Source organism: Bactrocera dorsalis, chromosome 5, assembly GCF_023373825.1.
Source record: "Bactrocera dorsalis isolate Fly_Bdor chromosome 5, ASM2337382v1, whole genome shotgun sequence".
Lineage (NCBI taxonomy): Eukaryota > Metazoa > Arthropoda > Insecta > Diptera > Tephritidae > Bactrocera > Bactrocera dorsalis.
This window is the reverse complement of record NC_064307.1, coordinates 7,996,499-8,018,589: the sequence shown is the minus strand read 5'-3', so window position 1 is coordinate 8,018,589 and position 22,091 is coordinate 7,996,499. Positions and strand designations below refer to the sequence as shown.

The 22,091-nt window shown below is 38.2% G+C and overlaps 1 protein-coding gene across 3 annotated transcripts in view; it reads left to right on the top strand.

Moving 5' to 3' along the window:
- Positions 1-22,091, top strand: part of LOC105231306 (uncharacterized) — a 173,548-nt gene that overhangs the window by 140,935 nt on the left and 10,522 nt on the right. For 2 of the 3 annotated variants that reach the window (XM_049459399.1, XM_011212521.4), the window contains exons 3-5: positions 2,559-2,770; positions 11,996-12,206; positions 14,439-14,576. In XM_049459399.1, coding sequence (XP_049315356.1) covers positions 2,559-2,770; positions 11,996-12,206; positions 14,439-14,576 — 561 coding nt within the window. The remainder of the gene's footprint in view (positions 1-2,558; positions 2,771-11,995; positions 12,207-14,438; positions 14,577-22,091) is intronic. The other variant, XM_011212522.4, reaches the window with a different exon arrangement.

The following is a 22,091-nucleotide window of genomic DNA, read 5'->3' as shown; positions in this document are numbered from 1 at the left end:
TAAAGGACTCTATAACTGCTCAGCACTGTTTCGTCATAGGATTTTTGATCAAAACTTATTCGGCAATTCGCTTAATTTACAAAATCATGTTTGCCTGAAAGCTGTTATTCGATTAAATTAGGGATGTTATTTACTAAATTTATAAATTAAATTGTATCCACCAGGCATTTTGGCAAATAAATCCTCAAATCCACTCAGGTTTTGATTTTCCGACGGGAGCTTTTCAACAACTCTCCACTGTTCGCACGAACATATTTATTTATTTCTCTAAAACTATGCTTGCCGCTTCCACCAATTGAATTAGGTGCAATTCGGTGTACAAATATTTCGCTTCCACGCTACGTGCCGAGCATGACTATTGGCATTTAAGGACTTAGAATTGAAAAATGAAATTTAGCAGGTTTTGGTTTTCTCTGTTTGAACATTTTTTATTCGAAAAAAAATATCAGAGAATTTGGTCTTATTATTATTTTATTAGGGTTTCGGATGCTTTATTGCAAATGGAAATAAAATCAAGTAAAGTTGATCAGTTGAGTATTTTAGTATTAAGCACTTTCCTGGGTCCGTGCAAAATGGTATAAATTCCCAATATGTCGTAGATCCCAATAGTTCTTGGTTTTATAGACAATTTACGTTCTTAGAAGTCCTGTGTGTACAAGGCTTCTGCAAGAGAGGTTTCTATGAAGTGTTATTGGGAGCTTCGCTCTTTGTTGATTCCTAAATATCTCGGCATCTCTGATTCGCAGGAGCTTAAAACATACTCTTTATTTTTTGCTATGAATTATTATAGTTAATATTTTTCAATTAACTTATATACTTTTGATACTTAATTAGAATTTTGCATAAAAGTTAAAAATGCGTCATTTTGTGTTTACAGTTTGGGGTTAACCACGTCAATTGATTTATAGGTTAGCTATGTCCACGAAAATTTTCAATATCTTAACAAACAAAAAACCACAAACAAATTAAATATTTTTACCTTGCCTACAGGTGTTGTTTTTGTAGCTATAATTGGTATCTGAACACGAACACATACATAATACATGTGTATTTAGTTGATTCGGATGAAATTCAAAGAATTACATAACCCGTGGACAATAACCATAATAGCAATTAACTATTTAAACCAAACTAATTAGTATGCATCGATATGTGTGTGCTTAATAGTACATCAACATGTTTGTTTTAAGCCATTCGTGTGTCAGTTTTTAATTATGCAAATATTTTCCAACATGTGATAATTTTACACTTTTTGCATCTGTCACACACACACACACCCACACATTCACACTGTGAACAGACTGCATAGATAATCCATATGTTTGTGTATCAAAGTGGCATTTAACAGTAGTGCTGCTTAGCCCGTAATGATCTGCTAAATGGATAACGGTACATTCGTCGCATGGCGCTGAACTGAACATATTTCTATATAAAGGGTGCTTTATTCAGTATTTATTAAAGGTATAGATATCAAAGCAGCTATCTGAATGAGCACACGATCTCAACAGTTCGAGCGTTGCCTTGAGGTCTTCGGCTACAAAATTCGGCAGATGAAAGAGATGAAGCCATCGACGTATATTTAGTGAAACGATTGAACACAATTTTAATGTGGTTAGGTCTTAAAGACGGTGTGGACAGTCCGACATACAACAGAAAAGTTAGTTTCAAAACCCTTCTAAGATATTAGATTTGACACATCTGCTGGTCTCCCTGCTTATTTGTGCAAAATTTAACCAAAGATTTGCTCTTCACAAGACCCACAATATTTGCGTACTAAAGATATAATTTTAGATATTTTATTTATTTTCCAGTACCTTATTTCATTTATTTTAGAATTTCTTGAATCTCCAAAAAGAACACCCTTTACTATAGGCATGTAGTTAAAGGCAGCTTGCAATTAAATGCACATTTATTGCTTTTCATACAATTTATATAAGACAAATTTATATTTTACGAAATTTTAATTAAAATAAATTGCGAAAACCTTAATGAGGCATTAATAATGGAGCCATCACTAAACTACGAGGCTCAGGGTGCATGCGCACATCTGAAATAGGTGTGAGCATGTTTAACGATATATTCATATTCAAAACATTTTCTGCTGAAATGTACAAAGTTTCGAAACGTTTTATGCAAAAGAGGTTGATAACATAATAATTAGATAATATTGTATTACGAACGTGGTCGATTATTTTCCTCCAATCGCTTTTTATTAAAACTAAAGCTTAAACCGCCCTTTGTGATGATTTTTGAAGGAAACTTAAATTTTTGTATATCTATATATTGGTTATATGTTAGTTATATATTGGCTATATATAACTTATATGTTGGTTACATATCGGTTATATCTGAAAGCCGAGGCTGATAATTTTATGCTACATACATATGTATATAGTATGTAATATTATGTAGTGAATCGTAAGCAATAAAAAACTCAAGTTCGCTTCTTTTCACGATCCGTTATTTTGCATTTTAGTTGACGATATAGATGTTTATAAATGTTATTTCGTTATTATTGCTTTCGACTATACGCCGCATTTTCGATGTCTTCGTTTCAGGTCTGACAATGTGCTACCAACGATTGTCAGTAAACAACAACAATCATAATAATTTAGACGCAAAACCAACACACATGCCGCCGTTGCACTACCCGCATGGCCACAGATGGAACGAACCATTTTTTGATCTGACGATGCCGAAGAACATAACATCGCTCGTGGGCAAATCAGCATATTTGGGATGTCGTGTCAAACATTTGGGAAACAAGACAGTGAGTACATATGTTTATTTCTATTCACCTTATTACCAAACAACCTCTAAATTGGCAGATGCTGACAGGGCAAACAGAAAAGGTTTGCTACTTTTACAACCTCAAACTTAACATTAAACAAAAAACGTTAACATCAGCTGCACAGAAACTATAATACCCTTCACAGGTGCTTTTCTTATGGCATTAAAGGCTATAAAAATATCTAAGATTTTTATACAGAGTTTGATCGGTCGATTTGTGCTGTAGTAAGCCGATTTCAACAGTCGGTATAGCGGCTAGGAAAAATTACAGGGGCCGAGGCAAATTTATAATTAAACGGGAGACGCGCTCTTTATTAGAAACTAGGCGAATAACAATATATTCAATAAAATTTAGGGATTAAGCTGAGAAACTTTGAATTTTAATTTTTTTTTATTTTAATAATATTGGGTAGTCGAAAAAGTCTTCTCGTATTTTGTTAATAGATGTCGTTGCTGTCGTATATCTCCAGTGCTACCAATCACGTTATGTCATACTAGGTAGAACCGAAATCGTTACTTTGTTAAACTGTCAGCCAACACTTTACCAACTATTAATAAAGCTTTTGCGCTGACCAGAGACAATTCGAAGGAGGGTGAGCACTTTAAATTACTTCAACTCAACTGTCTTTGTTAAGAAACTTCGTATGTTTCCTGAACTTAATTTGTGCCACATACTGCGAAGTATTTAAAAAACTTCAAAGTAAATTCCGGAAATTAAACTTGAAGTAAAATTATTCAGGAAATAGAAAAATATGATGAATTACAGCAAAGATAGCAACAATTCTTCCGCTTAAACATACGCCTCTATGACAACGCTGCCATAGCTTGAGGACTCAAAACCGCAGAAACAAATTGTAAACACACCTACAACAACAAAATTTGCCACATTTTGAGTCTGTGACAAACCAAAGCCCACAAGCCGAACACATTTCAGGAAAAGCGGCAAGCTGTTGTTAAAACCTAATTTATGCGCAGGCACCAAGAAAGACAGCAGGGTGCCTGTGTTCGGTGACAACCGCCCCACATTTCGCTACCTTTACGAGCATGTATACTCGTGTAGATGCGACATTTTGATTGATTCATAAGAAATTCTGCGGCTTCATGTTACACATGCATACAGTATGTATTGCCGAAGGAGCTGGCCTTCGGCAGCGCGTTCTCTTAAAGCCGCCAATATCAATATCCTGCTGAGATGTCCATTTAACTTATTTTAAAGGAGATATTCTTTAAAGGAAATATATTTAATTCTTTTACAAGAATTTTACCGATATATAGAACTTGCTTATGCGCTCCACTTACACCGTTATTATCTTTCTTTATCACTCTTATATTATACAATATAAACTGCCATATGCTGTAGAACAAAAGGCTTTGGGTTATTTATTGATATTGTTTACAAATTTCAACTAAGTTGTGACCAGACGTGCTAAATAATTTCATTTCCACACATATGTCTACATGTGAGACCTAAATTTAAAATTGTTTACTGAGTTGAAAATAGTTTTTATTGTCCAAGAATTGTCGATAAAAAGTCTGACTTTCTTCCTTTGTGTAACAAATGGCATTATTTTCCTTATCCATTATTGATTTGAAAAGTAAAAAGTTAGTTTGTTTACCTTTTAATTTGCCAAGGCTAGTTAGATCCTTTTATGAAAGCACACCTACACACAAACCAAAAATGAAAAACAACCGGGAATCGTATGCGGTCCGTTATTTACATACACAATTACATGCTTACCTTATACAAGTATTGTGCTCTTTCTCTGTTCTCTACAGCAGAATTCACGTGAGCCACAATATTTCCGGAGAGTTCACAAATGTATGCCAACTTTGTCTGCGTTTTTCCTTTCGGTTTTTCGTCTTCAGACTGTGCGCATCAAAGTCTGTTTGCCGTTTGGCCTTTGGCCCTTTTCCATTTGCATTTAATTTACCCTTTGGGCTTCACTTCTTTCCGCAGTTGACTTTTTAATTTATTCCGGTTAGCCGAACATGTTTGAAAATAAACAAACTAATTTAAAGTTATTTTCGGTGTTCGGCGCAAAAAGGTTAAAACTAATCCACGCTTACTTTATACCCTTTTTCCAGAGACAAATACATGGCGTATTTCAAGTTTAATGTGGCTTAAAACGACCTTCGCATGCAGAGATACAAAAAAGGCGGAAAAGTAACTGTGAAGGGATTATGTTTTCAAAGTTTAATTATTTAAAAATATTTCCAAAAAAGGTTTTTCAAATTTCAAATTATTTCCGTAGTTATAGCCGTTTAAGTGCCATGGCAACTTAACCGGCTTTGAAGAGCTTTGGACGAAACTTAAAACCTACATATAAACCTATATTTGCTGTTCCGGCATCCAAACTGATTCGAATTTTAAGCACATTTTCCTTGAAACTGTCGTTTTCAAAACGATACCCATGATCTCCCAGATTTTAACGGACTAGTTATATGAAATTTTTAGAGAGTATTTAAATACTTGTCTATGTCCTCTTATAAGTTTAAGGTACATATTAGGTTATCAAATATCTCCCTTCCGCCTTTTTGCTCTTTATTCAATGCTCTATAAAAAGTGTTACAGTGATAGGATTTACTTCAAATATGCGCCGTTTCGTTCCTTAATTTGATTGCATCTAAACGGCAATTTCATAATACCTCCCTCGTAGAAGCCCTCCTCCTTATTTGCGAAGAACTGGGGCAGCCACTTTTCACAAGCCTCTTTTGAGATCAACTTTACACCAACAATAGCGTTCGCCATGGACAGGAACAGGTGGTAATCACTTGGCGCTATATCCGGGCTATATGGTGGATGCGATAAAACCTCCCATCACAGCGCCCGTAGCTTCTGACGAATCGTCAACGAAGTGTGTGGTCTGGCGTTGCCCTGGTGGAGCACTACACCCTTCCTGTTGGGCAATTCTGGACTCTTCTGGTCGATCGCCTACTTCAAATGATCCAGTTGTTCACAGTAGATGGCGTCTAGTCATACGGGAGCAGCTCATAGTGGATGATCCCCTTCCAATCCCACCAAACACACAGCAAAAGCTTCCTGGCTGTCAATCCCGTCTTTGGAATGATTCACCGGCCTTCGACCATGACCGTTTTCGCTTAATATTGTCGTATGTGATTCATTTTTCGTCGCCAGTCACTATCCAATTCAAGAATGGGTCGAGTTTGTTCCGTTTCAGCAGCATATCGCAGGCGTTGATTTGAAGAAGCGGAGAAGTTTTCTTTTCGTCAAATCATACGGCACCCAAACATCAACCTTTTTTTGTATCCAGCCTTCTGCAGATCGTTCGAAATGGTTTGGTGGCTAACTTCCATCTTCTGGGCGATGTCACAAGATGCTACATGCCGTTCTAACTCGATTTTTTCCATGATTTGATCGGTATTCGTCGTCACAAGTCTTCCGCCGGTTGGCTTATCCATGGTGTCGTTTTCACCCTCTCTCTCGTCCGCAGTTCGAAGTGATAGAGTACCATATCCCAAAACAACATTAATGAAGCCGGCGTAAAAACTAGACGATGGAAGAGGCACCACCCACTTTTAGGTAAAAATACATATCTCAAAAGCCGCCCGCATGACTCCAACCAAATATTGGTGTACAAATCAATTCTCCTACATTCTCCTAATCCAACAAAAACTATCCGAGCCCCTAGGTACCGAATATTTGGACCCCAGTAGCTATAGTTGACTTTTTACTGAAAATATTCATCAGTATGTTATATATATAATTGAAATTCAGAGAAAATCCTTTCTTAATAATACTTTCATCAGTCCTGAACCGCCATATAGCTAATATGAATAGTTTCGAACTTCGGTCAATATGAGAGCTACCCTTATAAAATTGAGAGAGCATGATTATAATAGTACATATTTGTGGTTAGAAAGAAAACTTCTCTTGGCCCTATATATGTAATAACCCTTATGCACCTGAATCTACATCCCTGGCTTTAACTCTTGCAAGTTGCAAAAGTTGTTGAAACCTTTTTTGAAAACTTTAACTTTTGTTTTATTTTTCGTTTTTTTCTCTATTTTTGCAATGTTAATAGATAAAAAGTTTAAAATGGATAGTCAATATATTGATTGCCTTTTTTTAAGAGCCTTGAAAATTTTTATAATGATTCTTGCCTCCGGACTAGAATGCTGAAATATTCGGCAAACCACAGTTCTATTCTCAGCTTAAAGATTTGAGGCTCCTAAGTCTTTCCTTTCAGAATAGGGTATGAGAAAACAATTGTTTGGTCTCTTCGTGTAAAACTGATTTCCGTGTAAAAGAAGTGGGATGCTTACTTCAAACGTGTTAAAGAATCAACACTCAATCCGATCAAAAATTCGCACTTGCTCCCACATCCAATAATGGAAAACACAACCAAATAGAGACTTTGGCGCCCCCACACTGATAAATCGGAAATTCTTCCGCAGGCTGCCAAATCACGTGCTCTTTGTGTCATTTGTCACAATCGTTACATTGTACCGAACTTGCAGTGACTACGAATAAGGGAAATAACACACGACGTCATGCCGTCCCGCGTTTACGCAAATACAAAATGGCGAAAGCAGTGAGCGTCTGCGAGCAGAACGTGCTGCTTGCCAAAACGCCAACGAAATATTTCAAGAATCGACAGCCGAAAATCCAAATCGTAATACAATAGAGCAGCAAGGTAAACAACAGTCGCACCACGTGTGCCAACTACGTGCACAACAACAACAGCTTGTGTCGAAAAACGTGCAAAACGAGCAAAAGGCTAAAAATAACAACTTGTTTCGGAGCAATTCTTCATGCCATTAAAGAAAAGAGCATTGCCAGTGACATTGTCACCGTAGAAAGATGCTACAAAAAGAGGCGTCGTTGAATAAAACTTTCAAGCTCAGAGGGTGAGAAAGAGCGAAAGGCGAAATTTGACTGAAACTAATTTCGGGTGACAAAAGGCACAAAAAAAATAGCTCAATTTCCCCACACCTCAATATCATCACCAAGTCGTACATTTAATGCGCGCCTCGAAAACAGTTTCAAATTAACCCGATCATTTTAAGATGAGTGAATACTTAAACAGATCCGCCACTGGCGAGCAGTTTCCGAGAGTCTGTAGCAATTTTTCTTTCATTTCCTGCTAGGGACACATTCTCGCACCTGCACTCAGCTGCATACATGCATCCACGCCCCGCAGTCTCTTGGCCTCGCTTGTTTTCACCACCGTGCGCTCCGCCCGAAGCGGCGGCCGAAACAAGTGTTTATGTGCAGGCAGTTTGCGCTTCTGGCGACTCAGAACCGATGCTGCGCCCAGCCAGCGCGGGGTGGCGGCGGCAAGAGCGCCGTCGTGGCTGCCAGCCAGCACTTAAGTGCGCACGAATGCTGTATAAGATTTATGATGTGACATAAAGTGCGGCACTTGTGTCTTAAGCCGTTTGGCATGCAGCTGCAGGGGGGGTTGAGCGAAGGTGTGCGAGGCTACATGCACGTGTTTGTGTGTGCGTTCGTTTTTCGCTGGCAGGTCAGCAGCTGCACTGCTCATTTGCACCATCGCTCTTCGTCGCCGGTGCGTCGTGCTTGAAGCCGAAAGCTGTGCAAACTCCAGCGACTACGCCTGCAGCGCCAAGTGAGTGAGCAAATCTGTTTATTATTCTTTCGAGTAGCGGTAAGGGATATGTTAGCTAGCTGAAATGGGTAAGAGAGGCGTGATTGCATAGTTGTCCTTAAATTACACGTGTTATCCGGTCTCTATACATAAAAGTTGACATGGCATTCATTTTTTAAATGTTTAGGCTAAACTGTTTTCAGAAGAAACATTTTTAAATCTTCTGATTTGGGCCGCAGCACTTCAATAGCATCGTAACATTATACAATATCTTGTTCTTCATATATTTTTTAAATATTTTACACTGAATTTTACGATAACATCATTTATTGTGTAGTCGAAGCGAATGGTAACAAGACACGAAAATTGGATCAAATACGACAATAATGTGCCAAAAAGATCATGGTCCAAGCGTGGTGAAGTTCAACAAATGGCCTCAAAGCTAAGATCGACGCCTTAAAAGGATATGCTATGTCTTAGGTGGGATTGAAACGGAATCATCCACTATGATCTACTCCAGTCTGGTCGAATGATTGATTCTATATTTTACTGTCAACAACTGATGAGATTGAAGCAACCAATCGAAAACGCCCAGAACGGATCAACAAAAGGGCTTCGTCTTCCATCCGGACAATGTTAGATCACACACATCTTTGATGACTCGGCAAAAACTGGGAGAGCTTGGCTGGGAAGTTTTGATGCATCCACCATATAGCTCTGACCTTGCACCATCGGACTACCATTTGTTTCGGTCAATGCAGAACTCCCTTAATGGAGTAAAGTTGGCTTCAAGAGAAGCCTGTGAAAATTACTTGTGGCAGTTTTTCGTCGAGAAACCAGAAACATTTTACACTGATGGAATAATGTCTCTAGCGGGAGAATGTCAAAAAGTTGTCGACCAAAATGGTACATATTTGGTTCATTGAAGTTCATTATACGAGTATTAAATATAAAAAAAAATTTAAGTTTGATTAGAGATACGAAAAGACTTTTTCGACTGAATATATAAGTATATAGAATTTAATTGATGCGATTGCACACTGAAACAAAATAACAAATTATAATTACAAAAATCGCCACTTCACACCTTCCTGACGACCTGCGTAACCAACAATTTGAAATTTGTGCGATAAGTTGGTATATCTACAGCATTTCCTTAGAAAAGTTTTTGAACGGCAAAGTTTCGCCAACATTTTGTTTGCAACTAGAACTTCTTAAATAAAATTCACCGTGTGTGAGATACGAAAATAAAAAGGGATGCAAGGGACGACGCATATATGTATATGCATTGTTGCTATCAGCAGCTTCTAAGCAGCAGAAGTCTTTTTATGCATTTTAAGCCTAGCTTGAGCAGCTCAGAAATTGCAGTTGTTGTGAAAGTGTGCACACACAATTTTTTGCAAACACCTGAGAAAGGATTTTTTGCCAACAAGCCAAGAAATGTCTATAGAAATTTCTTATACACACACAAATGCAGGTGTAAATAACAAAAATTAATATCAAAATCGCATTCACACTAAAGGGTTTAAATTTTCAATTCTCAAAAATTTAGTCCAGGTATTACACAAAATAGTTTTTCTCGAATTCTCTTTGAATTCATTCGAACTACATTGGTGGTTTCATAAAACAAGTACATTGAACGCTTGAAATATGTTGCACCGACATACATTTTCATGTACTTATGCGCAGCTAAGCGAAAGTGCTAGCCACCAACACACCTTCAGCACACACACACACGCGCAGAGCCTGGTAGGTGTTCGTTCACATACAAGTGCCTTCGTACAACTCTACGCCTGAATGTTTAATCTGATGTGGCTTTCGTTTCTGTGCCATATGTGCGTGCATGTGTGTGTGTGTGGATTATCGAAAGATGTATGTTTTTGTAATGGAAACATTTTGGGTTATAAATAATTGTCCGAATATCATCAGCTCTCCGGCACATTTATCTCAGAGAATTACACTCTGTGCTTTAGTAAGTGAAGTGGATTTGCAGAGCTTGTTGGCAACATTAGGGTGATTCATGCATGAACCAATTACACATTAGAGAATAATAGAGCTAAAAACACAAGCAATTAATTTAATTGAGTAGGCATCTGAAGGAGCTGTAGGTTAACATTTGTGAGCTGAAACTGCTGTGCGAATTAATTTCAAGACATGTCTCTTTACCGAAGTAGAGTTTCAGGATATCTAGAGTGAAAAAAACATACGTGTTTAATTAAAACGTTAATGTAGAACTTAGACGAAGTTGTTGTAATCAAGAAAATTTCTTCACCCAAGTCTTTAAGAACAGTATCTCAAAGGCCGGTGAAAATTTTCATGAAGATCGGTTGAGTAGTTCTCGAGAAATCTTGCCGACTGACCTCAAAAACACAGTTTCGAGAAAAATGTGTCTAAAGATGGCGCACTTAGTCTGGTTAGTCTCGAGCGCACAAGATTACAAGGCTGTATCTTCGAAACTGTTACTCGGATCAACCTGAAAATTTAGTACAATATTCTAGAGGTGTTGTAGAATTTAATAAGATAATAAAAAAATCGATTTTTTTTTAACCCGTAAACCCATGTAACTCTTTAACAAGTTTCTGCCTTTCATGACACAGTCCAAACAGTTTCTTGATATATGAACACTCTCGCGAGAATTATGGTAAGGTTGATAACACATTCTGTTTGTGAAAAATGAAAGCACCACCGTTCGAGAAGCGGCTGATAGCGTAAACTTCTCAGCCTTTCCAGTTGTGTTTTGGACATATAAACCTTGAGTTTAGTTCAGAAGGACGACCTTGCTTCAAAACCTTCAACGATTTGGTCTCACAGCCAAACAAAAGCTCATCCAATCCAAAGGCAAATATATGTAAATTTTTTCCTAAAAATCTCTGACTTTTTATTTTGGTAAAAACGTATTTTTCAATAAGTAATTTATTACTGTTTCCGCTGCTTTTCACTTCAATAATTGCCTCTAATATTCCCTTAGCTCAAACTAGTAACAACCTAGTGTTGCCTCAGTGTTGCACTGGCGCACATAGCCAGGCAGGTAGGTAAAGTACAGTTAGTAAGAAAATGAATTTTACTGCATTTATCTACGTTGGCTAAATGATATCAGCGTGTGTGCTTTAAATCTCATGTGAGAAGCATTACATAAGCTTTCACTCTAAGAAATGCGGTTTTCGTAACCTCAACTTGAATGTAGGTTGCCACCCAGGCGTTGAGTTGTTGGCAATGAAAGTGTTCTACATTTTTGCTGCAAATTGTTTAACAAAATGTATGTGAAATTCAATTTCCCTATGTGATAGAGAGAGAAAGAGGGAAAGAGAGAAACTAATTTGGCAATGAGTACTTGTGATTACTCTATGTAATTAGTTACCTGCAGATTACACGTTTTATTTTTATGCAAATTAATTGACAGAGAGATTGTTTACTCTGGGGCGGACAAGCACAGTAAAACGGTTAAAGTGTTGAATTTTAATGGATATTTGGGTCAATAAATTTTAGAAAAAGAAGAGAAAGCGAGACATTTTAGTGCCGCACTTATGACGGTCACAAATGTGTGCGTACTGTGTTCAATTGTTACATTTTTACCTCACTCCTCACGGTTTTCCAAGTGTCCTCATGCCAACGCTTTGTTTCGCATTCACTTTCAGGTTGCTTGGATACGCCACCGCGACCTGCACATTCTCACCGTGGGCACGTACACATACACAACAGATCAGCGGTTTCAAACTTCCTACCACCGTGATATCGACGAATGGACACTGCAAATAAAATGGGCACAGCAGCGCGATGCCGGCGTCTACGAGTGCCAAATATCGACCCAACCGGTGCGCAGCTTTTCAGTTAACTTAAACATTGTGGGTAAGTGGCAATAAAATGGCGCTTGAACTTATTTTATATTGTATATGAGTAGCGAATGCACACATTTATACATTTATATTGTTTATGTATATATGTACTATATATACTATATATACATATGTGAAAGAGTATAAATTTATTGTAGCGATTTTAAAAAGCGAGCTCTGCTCACACTCTGCGGCAACGCCATCATATGCAATGATAAAAGCAATTGCGTTTTATATTTAAATATAAAAACCAACTTATGTGTGATACACATTATGAGACGTTAATGTAATCCCATGGCTAATAGAGCCAATAAAAATATGCTCTTTGAATGAAACCATAATGAACAATTACGTTAAATGAACCGCATTAAAGCCGCCAGTAATTATATGGCAAACAAAAACAAAATTATACGATAAACATTGTGAATTCTCTGCGCGCACATGAACTAATTACCCAACAACAAATTTAAGTGTATGCTATATATAAGCTTAACTCAATATGAAGACACTTCTCCTAGCAAACATACATGCAACGTGCCACAGATCGATCCTGCGCCGACTCATATTCATATGATTTGGATAAACACTTGAATTTGTGAATAAATATTCCATTCTCGAATGATGGAACTACGATTTCAAACTTTATTTTGCACATTTTGAGTTTCCAGCGAAACAAATCGCCGCAGCTTGCTGTCGGCGGGCCCAAAGGATCGCGTACCTCTTGAAATATATTACATTTGTAGTTTTCGCGCTTTAAACATCACACTTGTATTTGTTTTTGTTTTTGTATTTGTATGCAGCAAGCAGCAAGTACTTCGAGCCAAACTTTTGACGACCGCATTTTCTGCAACGAAACACCATGGCGTATGAGTAACTTTTATTTCCAGGTTAATGAGGCGACAACCATAAAAAGCGTTGTGAACACAAGATGACGACTTCGCCCCCGCATCGCACGCCGCATGCAACAACAATGTAAATAAAATTACATTTCAACAAAATTTACAATGAAAATTGCGCTCGACTGTAGCAGCAGCAGTAAATAAAATAAACAAAATATACATATTTAAATGCTCGCACACGAGTGCACGTAGAACAGCGAACATTTTTCAACAATAGCATCATCAGTGGGATGGATGAAGTTGCAAAAGACCAACTACAGCACAGAGCAAAAACAAAAACAAAAGTAAAAAGTAATAATTGTGACGCAAAACAAGCAAAAGTTGGAAATGAAGCTGAGTTTCGTTGCCAACTAAGGCTCTTATACGCACACACACACACACTCACACAAACACATGAGCGCAAAAACACACACATGCAAACTCAAAAAAACACACTTTATGTGGGCCGTCGCATAAATAATATTTATATACTTAGCGTTGCCCGGTCTTTGTTATTGTAATGAGCGCTACGCTTGTTTTGCATAAAGTTACAAGTGAAAACCACTTGGATATGTTAAAGTCACAATACAATGACAAGTGCCGCAGCGTATGTGTGTGTGAATCGCTAGAATTCATATAACTGACTTTTTACGCTCGCTGCTTTCGAGCTGGCTGTTTGAAGTTTGATTACTGCTCGTACAGCGTTTATGCTGTTTATGCCGCAATCAAGGAGCGCTGCTAAGGCGACGACTAAATTAAAGTTTCTCCCATAGTTATTAGTAAGTATTTGCAAGCGTGTATGCAACAATGTTGATCATGCTCCACATAAGCGGCAATGGTTATGGCAACTGCACTCAGTATATGGTTACCAGCAACTTCCACATTAACACTTTAATGGCAGCACGGAAGCGCAATTTGCACGAGAACGAAAATTTGAACGAAAATTTGAAAGGCGATACTCACATGAAAGCAAGAAGTGTGACGCCTCGGACTGCGTGGAGATCGCATATACTGAAGGCGATGGCAGGATTCACAAACTTAATCGGTTAATAAACAAAACTCGGTCGGCTAAACGTAATTGGAAAGACACAGTTCCATGTATTCCAGCTTATCCTTTATTTTCATAATTTATAAGAAACATTACTTTTATTTATTGCTTATTTGCGCAAACCATGAAATATTTTCGTACTTTAGCTGGCATTTTCTAGTCGAAATTTCCACATATGTTGCCATGAAAGCACTCACGGCGCAGCCATCGACACAGTTTCCTCATCACCATCATCATCGCCATCATCATAACCATTACTAAGCACTCACTTTATGCCCGACTTTTTTTGTTTGTTTTGTTCTCTTTTGTTTTTATTTAGACACCATCGACGACGAGACGAGCAGCTTGCTGCAGCAGTACTACAGCGACGATGCGTTTTACATAAGTTCCGATCGCATTTACCAGTCCAGCGACGACGAGTTTGCGGGCATGTTCGGGCACATACAAACAGTGGCCGGTTGGTACTCGTGCATGCATACCCACACACATGTGTACTAGCATCGGGGGTTGAGAGCAGCCGCACCTGCGCCAACTAACACCCTTAGAATTATTAGCCATTCAACGATTCAACGCCAAAAAGGCGAAACTAACTGCTCGAGCGCCGCGCACCAATTCCGCTTAACTGCCTGCAGCTGAAATTTATATAAGAATTTAGCCTTGCTTGAATGTGGGTCGCCGCCGCATATGAGTGCCTGCAACACATGTCGCTCAACGTTAAGCATGTAGCATGCGTGTGGCATGTTGCACGCTGCAATCGAGCGCCGTCGGCGCACAGCTGTTGCCGCAACTAATGCACAAATTACGCTAATATATATTACCAACACATTTCCCTAACTAGCTACGTAGCGCGAAGCGAAAACGAAGATGCTGCAGCTGATGTAGCCGAAAGCTTGTTGCTGCCTGTTTACTTTGACTTGGTTGAAGTTGATTGAAGTTGCAGCACAGAGCACTGCTTTGATATGTTTATGCTTATGGCATCCCTGAACATTAACGAAATAATATTTGCTGCTGCGCATAAACACACATTCATAAATGCAGTGTGTGTGTGTGTGTGTGTGTGGGTGTCTAAATGATGTCGTACTGCAGTTGCCACCACACACACGCACACACATATTTGAGCACTTGTGCAAACAGCCGTGCTTAGGAGTGTGTTTGTGGAGCACTGGCGGCATTTGTTGACTTATCTTCAATTTGAGTGGAGCTTCCCGGCACTGCAGCTTGTGCAGTCGCTCCGGCGTCAATGGGTTCGGAGTGTTTGAGTCACTCTTGTGTAAATACTCCTCAAGTATGTGCACTAAGCACAGTTGACGTCGAGAAGCTTCTTTAGGGCAGTTCTACAGCCGCAATTTATTAGTTTTGTCAAATTAAAATTTTTCAAATTTTTTTTAGCTTAATAATTCATTTTAGAATAAATATACGAATTAAGTGAAGCCAAATTGATTCAAATCAGTTTTATTAGTGTTAAAATGAGGTCTTATCGAATGACTGTTTTAAAACCCTCGAAGCCTTTCATTTAATGAGTAAATAAGAAATAAAAGTAGATACATGTGTACATATCGTCACCTAAAATTCAAAACAACGTTTCATCAAAAAACTCGAAATTGAGTTTTTTATAGCTAACGATTCACATCATCCTATTACATATACATATGTAGCATAATTCAGCTTACGCTGTTCAATATAACCAATATATAACAAACATACAACCAAAATATAACCAATATATAACCATTTTATAACCGAAACTCAAATTTTGTTTCAATATGTTTCAATATGAGTGGTTTCAGCTTCTGCTTACAGATATAACCAATATATAACCAACACATAACTAAAATATAACCAATATATAACCATTTTATAACCAAAATTCAAATTATTTTCGATATGAGTGGTTTCAGCTTCCGCTTATAACCAACACATAACCGAAATATAACCATTTTATATCCATAACTCAAATTTTGTTTCAATATGAGTGGTTTCAGCTTCCACTTTCAGATATAATCAATATATAACCAATACATAACTAAAATATAACCAAAATATAACCAATATATAACCAAAACTCAAATTTTGTTTCAACATGAGTGGTTTCAGTTTCCGCTTTCAGATATAACCAATATATAACCAACACATAACCAAAATATAACCAATATATAACCATTTTATAACCAAAATTCAAATTATTTTCGATATGAGTGGTTTCGTTATCGTTTTTCCATCGCCTCTAAACTTATGAAAAGTGACGTTACGTTATTTTGTATTTTAGGTGACGATATGTATTACCAAGTGATACAATTTGAGAATTTCAAACCGATCCAACTAATATGCTTTCAAAAAATTCCAATGATTTTTTTCTTGAGCCTGCCTGCAATGGAAAGCAATTACCATAATGGCAAAATATGGCACGAACTTTGAACTGTATTCAGTGCTAAAAATGTTCGTTTATGGTCACTATTTTCTCTAAAAGCTCATATGGGCTCAAGATTTGGTTCCCAATACAATAAATTATAATTTTTTGTGAAAACATTTCAACAATTACGAATTTGTTTTTCGTTTCTGACCATCTCCCCGATAAACCCTGCAAAGACGTAATATTTGTTCTGTTTGCGCCCAACATCCTCTAATTTGGTCTAAGCGCTGGCAAACAGAAGTTATGCAGTAAAGAACAGCTTGCCATGTATACTCATCAGTCCCGGTTCCAGCCGAATTAGATGATGCCCTTTTGCACTCAGAGTGTGTTTGTGTGTGTATGCTTTCACGCCATTACTTCAATTTGCAGTCATACTTAAAGTTGTGAAACTGTAGAACTGCCATATTGCACACAAGCACACACAAACACTCACGCGCCAGCACACAGATGACTAGATTTTCCCGTTTTATTTGCAACGCCAACAAAAGCGAAGTAGCAAAACTGCTAGTGCTTATTTGTAGTTCTAATTATATTGAAAGCAAACACACTCACACACACGCACACTAACACAAGGCTTTTTCAGTTCGAAGGAGCAGGCATATTTAAGCACACACATTTGTAACGGGTGATTTTTTTGAGGTTAGGATTTTCATGCATTAGTATTTGACAGATCACGTGGGATTTCAGACATGGTGTCAAAGAGAAAGATGCTCAGTATGCTTTGACATTTCATCATGAATAGACTTACTAACGAGCAACGCTTGCAAATCATTGAATTTTATTACCAAAATCAGTGTTCGGTTCGAAATGTGTTTCGCGCTTTACGTCCGATGAGGCGATGAGGCTCATTTCTGGTTGAATGGCTACGTAAATAAGCAAAATTGCCGCATTTGGGGTGAAGAGCAACCAGAAGCCGTTCAAGAACTGCCCATGCATCCCGAAAAATGCACTGTTTGGTGTGGTTTGTACGCTGGTGGAATCATTGGACCGTATTTTTTCAAAGATGCTGTTGGACGCAACGTTACGGTGAATGGCGATCGCTATCGTTCGATGCTAACAAACTTTTTGTTGCCAAAAATGGAAGAACTGAACTTGGTTGACATGTGGTTTCAACAAGATGGCGCTACATGCCACACAGCTCGCGATTCTATGGCCATTTTGAGGGAAAACTTCGGACAACAATTCATCTCAAGAAATGGACCCGTAAGTTGGCCACCAAGATCATGCGATTTAACGCCTTTAGACTATTTTTTGTGGGGCTACGTCAAGTCTAAAGTCTACAGAAATAAGCCAGCAACTATTCCAGCTTTGGAAGACAACATTTCCGAAGAAATTCGGGCTATTCCGGCCGAAATGCTCGAAAAAGTTGCCCAAAATTGGACTTTCCGAATGGACCACCTAAGACGCAGCCGCGGTCAACATTTAAATGAAATTATCTTCAAAAAGTAAATGTCATGAACCAATCTAACGTTTCAAATAAAGAACCGATGAGATTTTGCAAATTTTATGCGTTTTTTTTTTTAAAAAAAGATATAAATCTCTTAAAAAATCACCCTTTATAAAAGATACAAAAGCCGAAATGATGCGTATATACATATAATTAAGGGGTGATCCAGCGGTCCTTTTTCCTCCTTACCTCGAACTGACGTATGGAGCGGCTTGGAGCAATAATAGTCGAGACCTTAAATTGAAGTCTTTTGAACTTCTAAAGCGACATCGCTTCGTTCTATTGACTAATGAAAAGTTGGAAGGAGATCCGACGTTTTCCAGCCAAATTGTGTTCGGTAATGAGGCCCATTTCTGGCTCAATCGGTATGTAAACAGGCAAAATTGACACATTCGGGCTGAAAAGCAACCTTAAGAGATTCAAGATCTGCCATTTTAACCTGAAAAACAACGGTTCGGTTGGTTTGTGAGCCAGTAGAATCATCGATCCAAATTTCATCAGTGGTGACCGTTATCGTCCCACAATACGAGACTATTTGATGACTGAAATTGAAGCTCGTGATCTCGGCGACATCTGGTTTCAATACGAGTAAAACACGCCACTTCGCCTCAATAATTGGATTTATTGAGAAAACCTTTCGGTAAGCAGATAATTTCACGTTTTGGGCCGGTCGATTGGCCACCAAGATCGTGTGATATCACACCGTTCGACTTTTTCCCGTTGAGATATTTAAAGTATAAAGTCTGTGCGAACAATCCCGCTTCCACTCAGACCTTGAAGCAAAACATCACGCTTATCATTCGCCAGTTACTAGTCGAAATCCTCGAACGAGTCATCAAAATCAACGCATGGATCATCTGAGTCATAGCCACGGCCAAAATTTGAAAAAGATAATTTGAAAGAATAAATGCCAAAAAGTGTTCTTTCGAGTGATAATAAACATTCCAAATTAAATTTAAAGTTTCTGTGTTTTTTCTTTAAAAAAAAGTAGGAAACCTTGAAAGGGATCACCCTACAGAAGCTCCGTCGTCCAGGAGGATGTACAATTTTCCCACTACTTAGCTACACAATTGTCTAAATGTCTGTATAGCATATCTAGGCAGTTCTACCTCCGCACACTCTCTACTTGAAACTAAGCTGCCACTTTTGCTTGCGACAATGTAATTAATAATTATTTAAATTTATAGCTTCAGCTAAAGGAGGAAATTTTCATTACAATTATAATGCATTGTTGAGTAACGGAAGTCATTGCGTAACAGCCATGTGTGTAAGTAAGCAGCTGCTCGACATAAGTTGGCAATTTTGACAATGCTAAGCGCTTTAACAAGTTGCACGAAAGTCAACAGAGTCACTTATTATTTGTCTTTCCAAGTTTGCATTTGGAAGAGATTTGATTACTGTAATTCTGACGGATATTTGTATATGAGCTCAGTTTGGCAAAGGCATTTGCACTTGTCATTTCCTTAGTGTTTAGGCGAAGTTTTGTCGAATGAAAGAGTCAAATTTATGAGTGGAATCATTTGTTGCCGCATAACCTTTGATAACTGTGCTTGCTGGAGATAAGCTGCGAGCACTGCCGGTATTTGCTAATCGAAATGTAACTGTAATTATGCCGCCCTTGCCCACACTCACCACTTTCGTTGACAACAGTGAACAGCTGGTAATTCAACTTCATCGCAATTACCGTTATAGCATTATAATTAGCCAGCCAATAAAAAATGGATTGTACAATTTCAATTAAATTATTCACTCAATGTGTTTGAGCGCAGTGAAAACCGAATTAAAACTTTTTACACTTGTAATCAAATTAAACAAAACGTTGGAAACTAATAACGACGCAGAATAGTGCTTATTTTCATGCCACTCGCTTAAATGCAGCAATAGATGCAGTCACTTGCAGGACAAAGTTTGAAACTGATATGCTGAGCAGCACTGCCGGCGCTGCCGCTCTTCATGTCGGCGCTGCCACTTGTTAAGCAGAAATTAATTATGAGGACGAACATGTGCCGCTGAGCAGCTGCTGTGTGTTTGTTGTTTTGTGTTGTTGTGCGCCGCTCGTTGCTGCGAATGATTGTCACGGCAGCTGCAACGGATGTGCTGCTGAGCGGATTCTCGTGCATGTGCAAGTGTGTGTGTGTGAGTGCAAGTGCTTAGTCGGCAGCAAATTAACATCTAATTATGCCGATTCCCCACGGAAAGAGCCCCACTGGGTACAATGCACTTGCTGCATGGGCGACTGCCAGCTACATGAAGCTGTGCGAGCTGTGCATCGAGGCGTATGTCAAGTATGAGTAATCGGTAGACAATTGCAATCACACATAATTCTGTGTTGACGACGGCATAAAGCCGCTTTGATCCTGTTCGAAATTTGTTGCAACATCGGTGAAGTGTGAACGGCTGCACAGCCGCTTCCGTTATCAGTGCGCATCATATGCAAAATCAAATTTATTTTCAATAAAATGGCCAAGCTGCTCAGCAAAAGGAGCGTCGTGCACTCCAGCAGCTGCAGAATTCTCTTACTTTTCACGCTTCTTGCAACTAAATGTATTTAATCCACACTTTGCATGTAATACACGCCCTGCCACACAACACATACGCACACACGCACATAAATTTGGTATTCAAAACAATAACAGGAACAGATAATGAGATTTTAATGACCAAAAACTGTCAGCGCATAAATTTAAAGAAGTAAGAACGTAATGAATTCGAGAGGAGCTTAGCATCAAGTATTCAGCGCTTTTCGGAGAAAATTATTGATTATTTCAAAAATTATGTAACTGAACATTGTAGCTTAGTCACAAGTTAATGGAGTGTGGGCCAAACTAAACAAGGTCTTGGTTATATGTTTAGCGACTGATTCTTTTATTCGTTCGGGATTTTCAGTTCTTCACGACTACCCGACAATATTGCTGCCGTTAAGCATTACTTATAGATTATCGAACAATTATTCCCTCGAAGGAGCAATTACCTATGGCTATACTTCATATAAGTCAATATTTTAGAAATATTTGAAGAAAATTCAAAAAACCATATTTGATTTTCTGTCTCAAAAACTAAATATCCAACCAAAAGTAACCTAAAATGCAAAATAACGTAACTTCACTTTTCATAAGGTTACAGCCGAAGGAAAAACGATAATAGAAATCACTCAAATTGAAACAAAATTTGAGTTTTGGTTATAAAGTGGTTATAAAATGCTTATTTATTTGTTATAAAATGGTTATATTAGTTATAAAATGGTTATATATTGACTATATTTTGGTTATATCTAAGAGTGGAAGTTTAAAATTTTATGCTACACATATGTGATATAATTTAATGAGTAGTAAGCAATTAAAAGCTCGGTTTAGATTTTTTTGATGAAACGTTATTTTGCATTTTAGGTGACGAAATACTTAGGAAAACACTGAAACACAGGAATACCAATTAAAACACTTACAAAGATTTGCCTCTAGAATAATTGGGTTCATCCAAATAACTGACAGGTGATGTTTTGCCGAATCTCGAAAAAACTCTCGCGCAGTATTCCCTGCATTCTCAAACTCCTTAAAAGTGCAGTCAAGGTCACCATGAGATTTGGTTTGCCTTCAAAATTTCCGCGTTTTTTCACGACGCCTTAAACGAACACAATAAAACTGGCCATCCAACGGGAAGTGGAAAAGGCGTGCAAGCGAATGCCGCAAAAAGTTTCCCACATGGCGAATGTAAATGCCAACAAAATCGGTGGAGCTCGTTTAGATAACGTGCCACACAAAGTCTAGTGCCACAAACAAGGCCAGTGATAACACCAACTATGCCTTGCAGAGCATAAGTGTGCGATGTATGCTTCCTATTATATGTACAAGAGTATCTGGGTGCACATATCGCCAAGTTAAGTGTTGCCTTGGGCGAAAGTGCGTTCACAAGCATTTAAACATTTTGATAACAGCAAAACACCGCCGCGCCCCTTTCGCACAACCACACTGTAGGTGGTGTTTATTGTGGCTGGCAGAAAATTATAAAGCACACAGCCGAACCAGGCATTTCGCGCACTGTTTGCAAATTGTGCAGAGCCGAGTCAAACCTGAGGCGTATTCGTTTTGCTCTGTTGTTTTGTTGGCAATGGTGCCTCG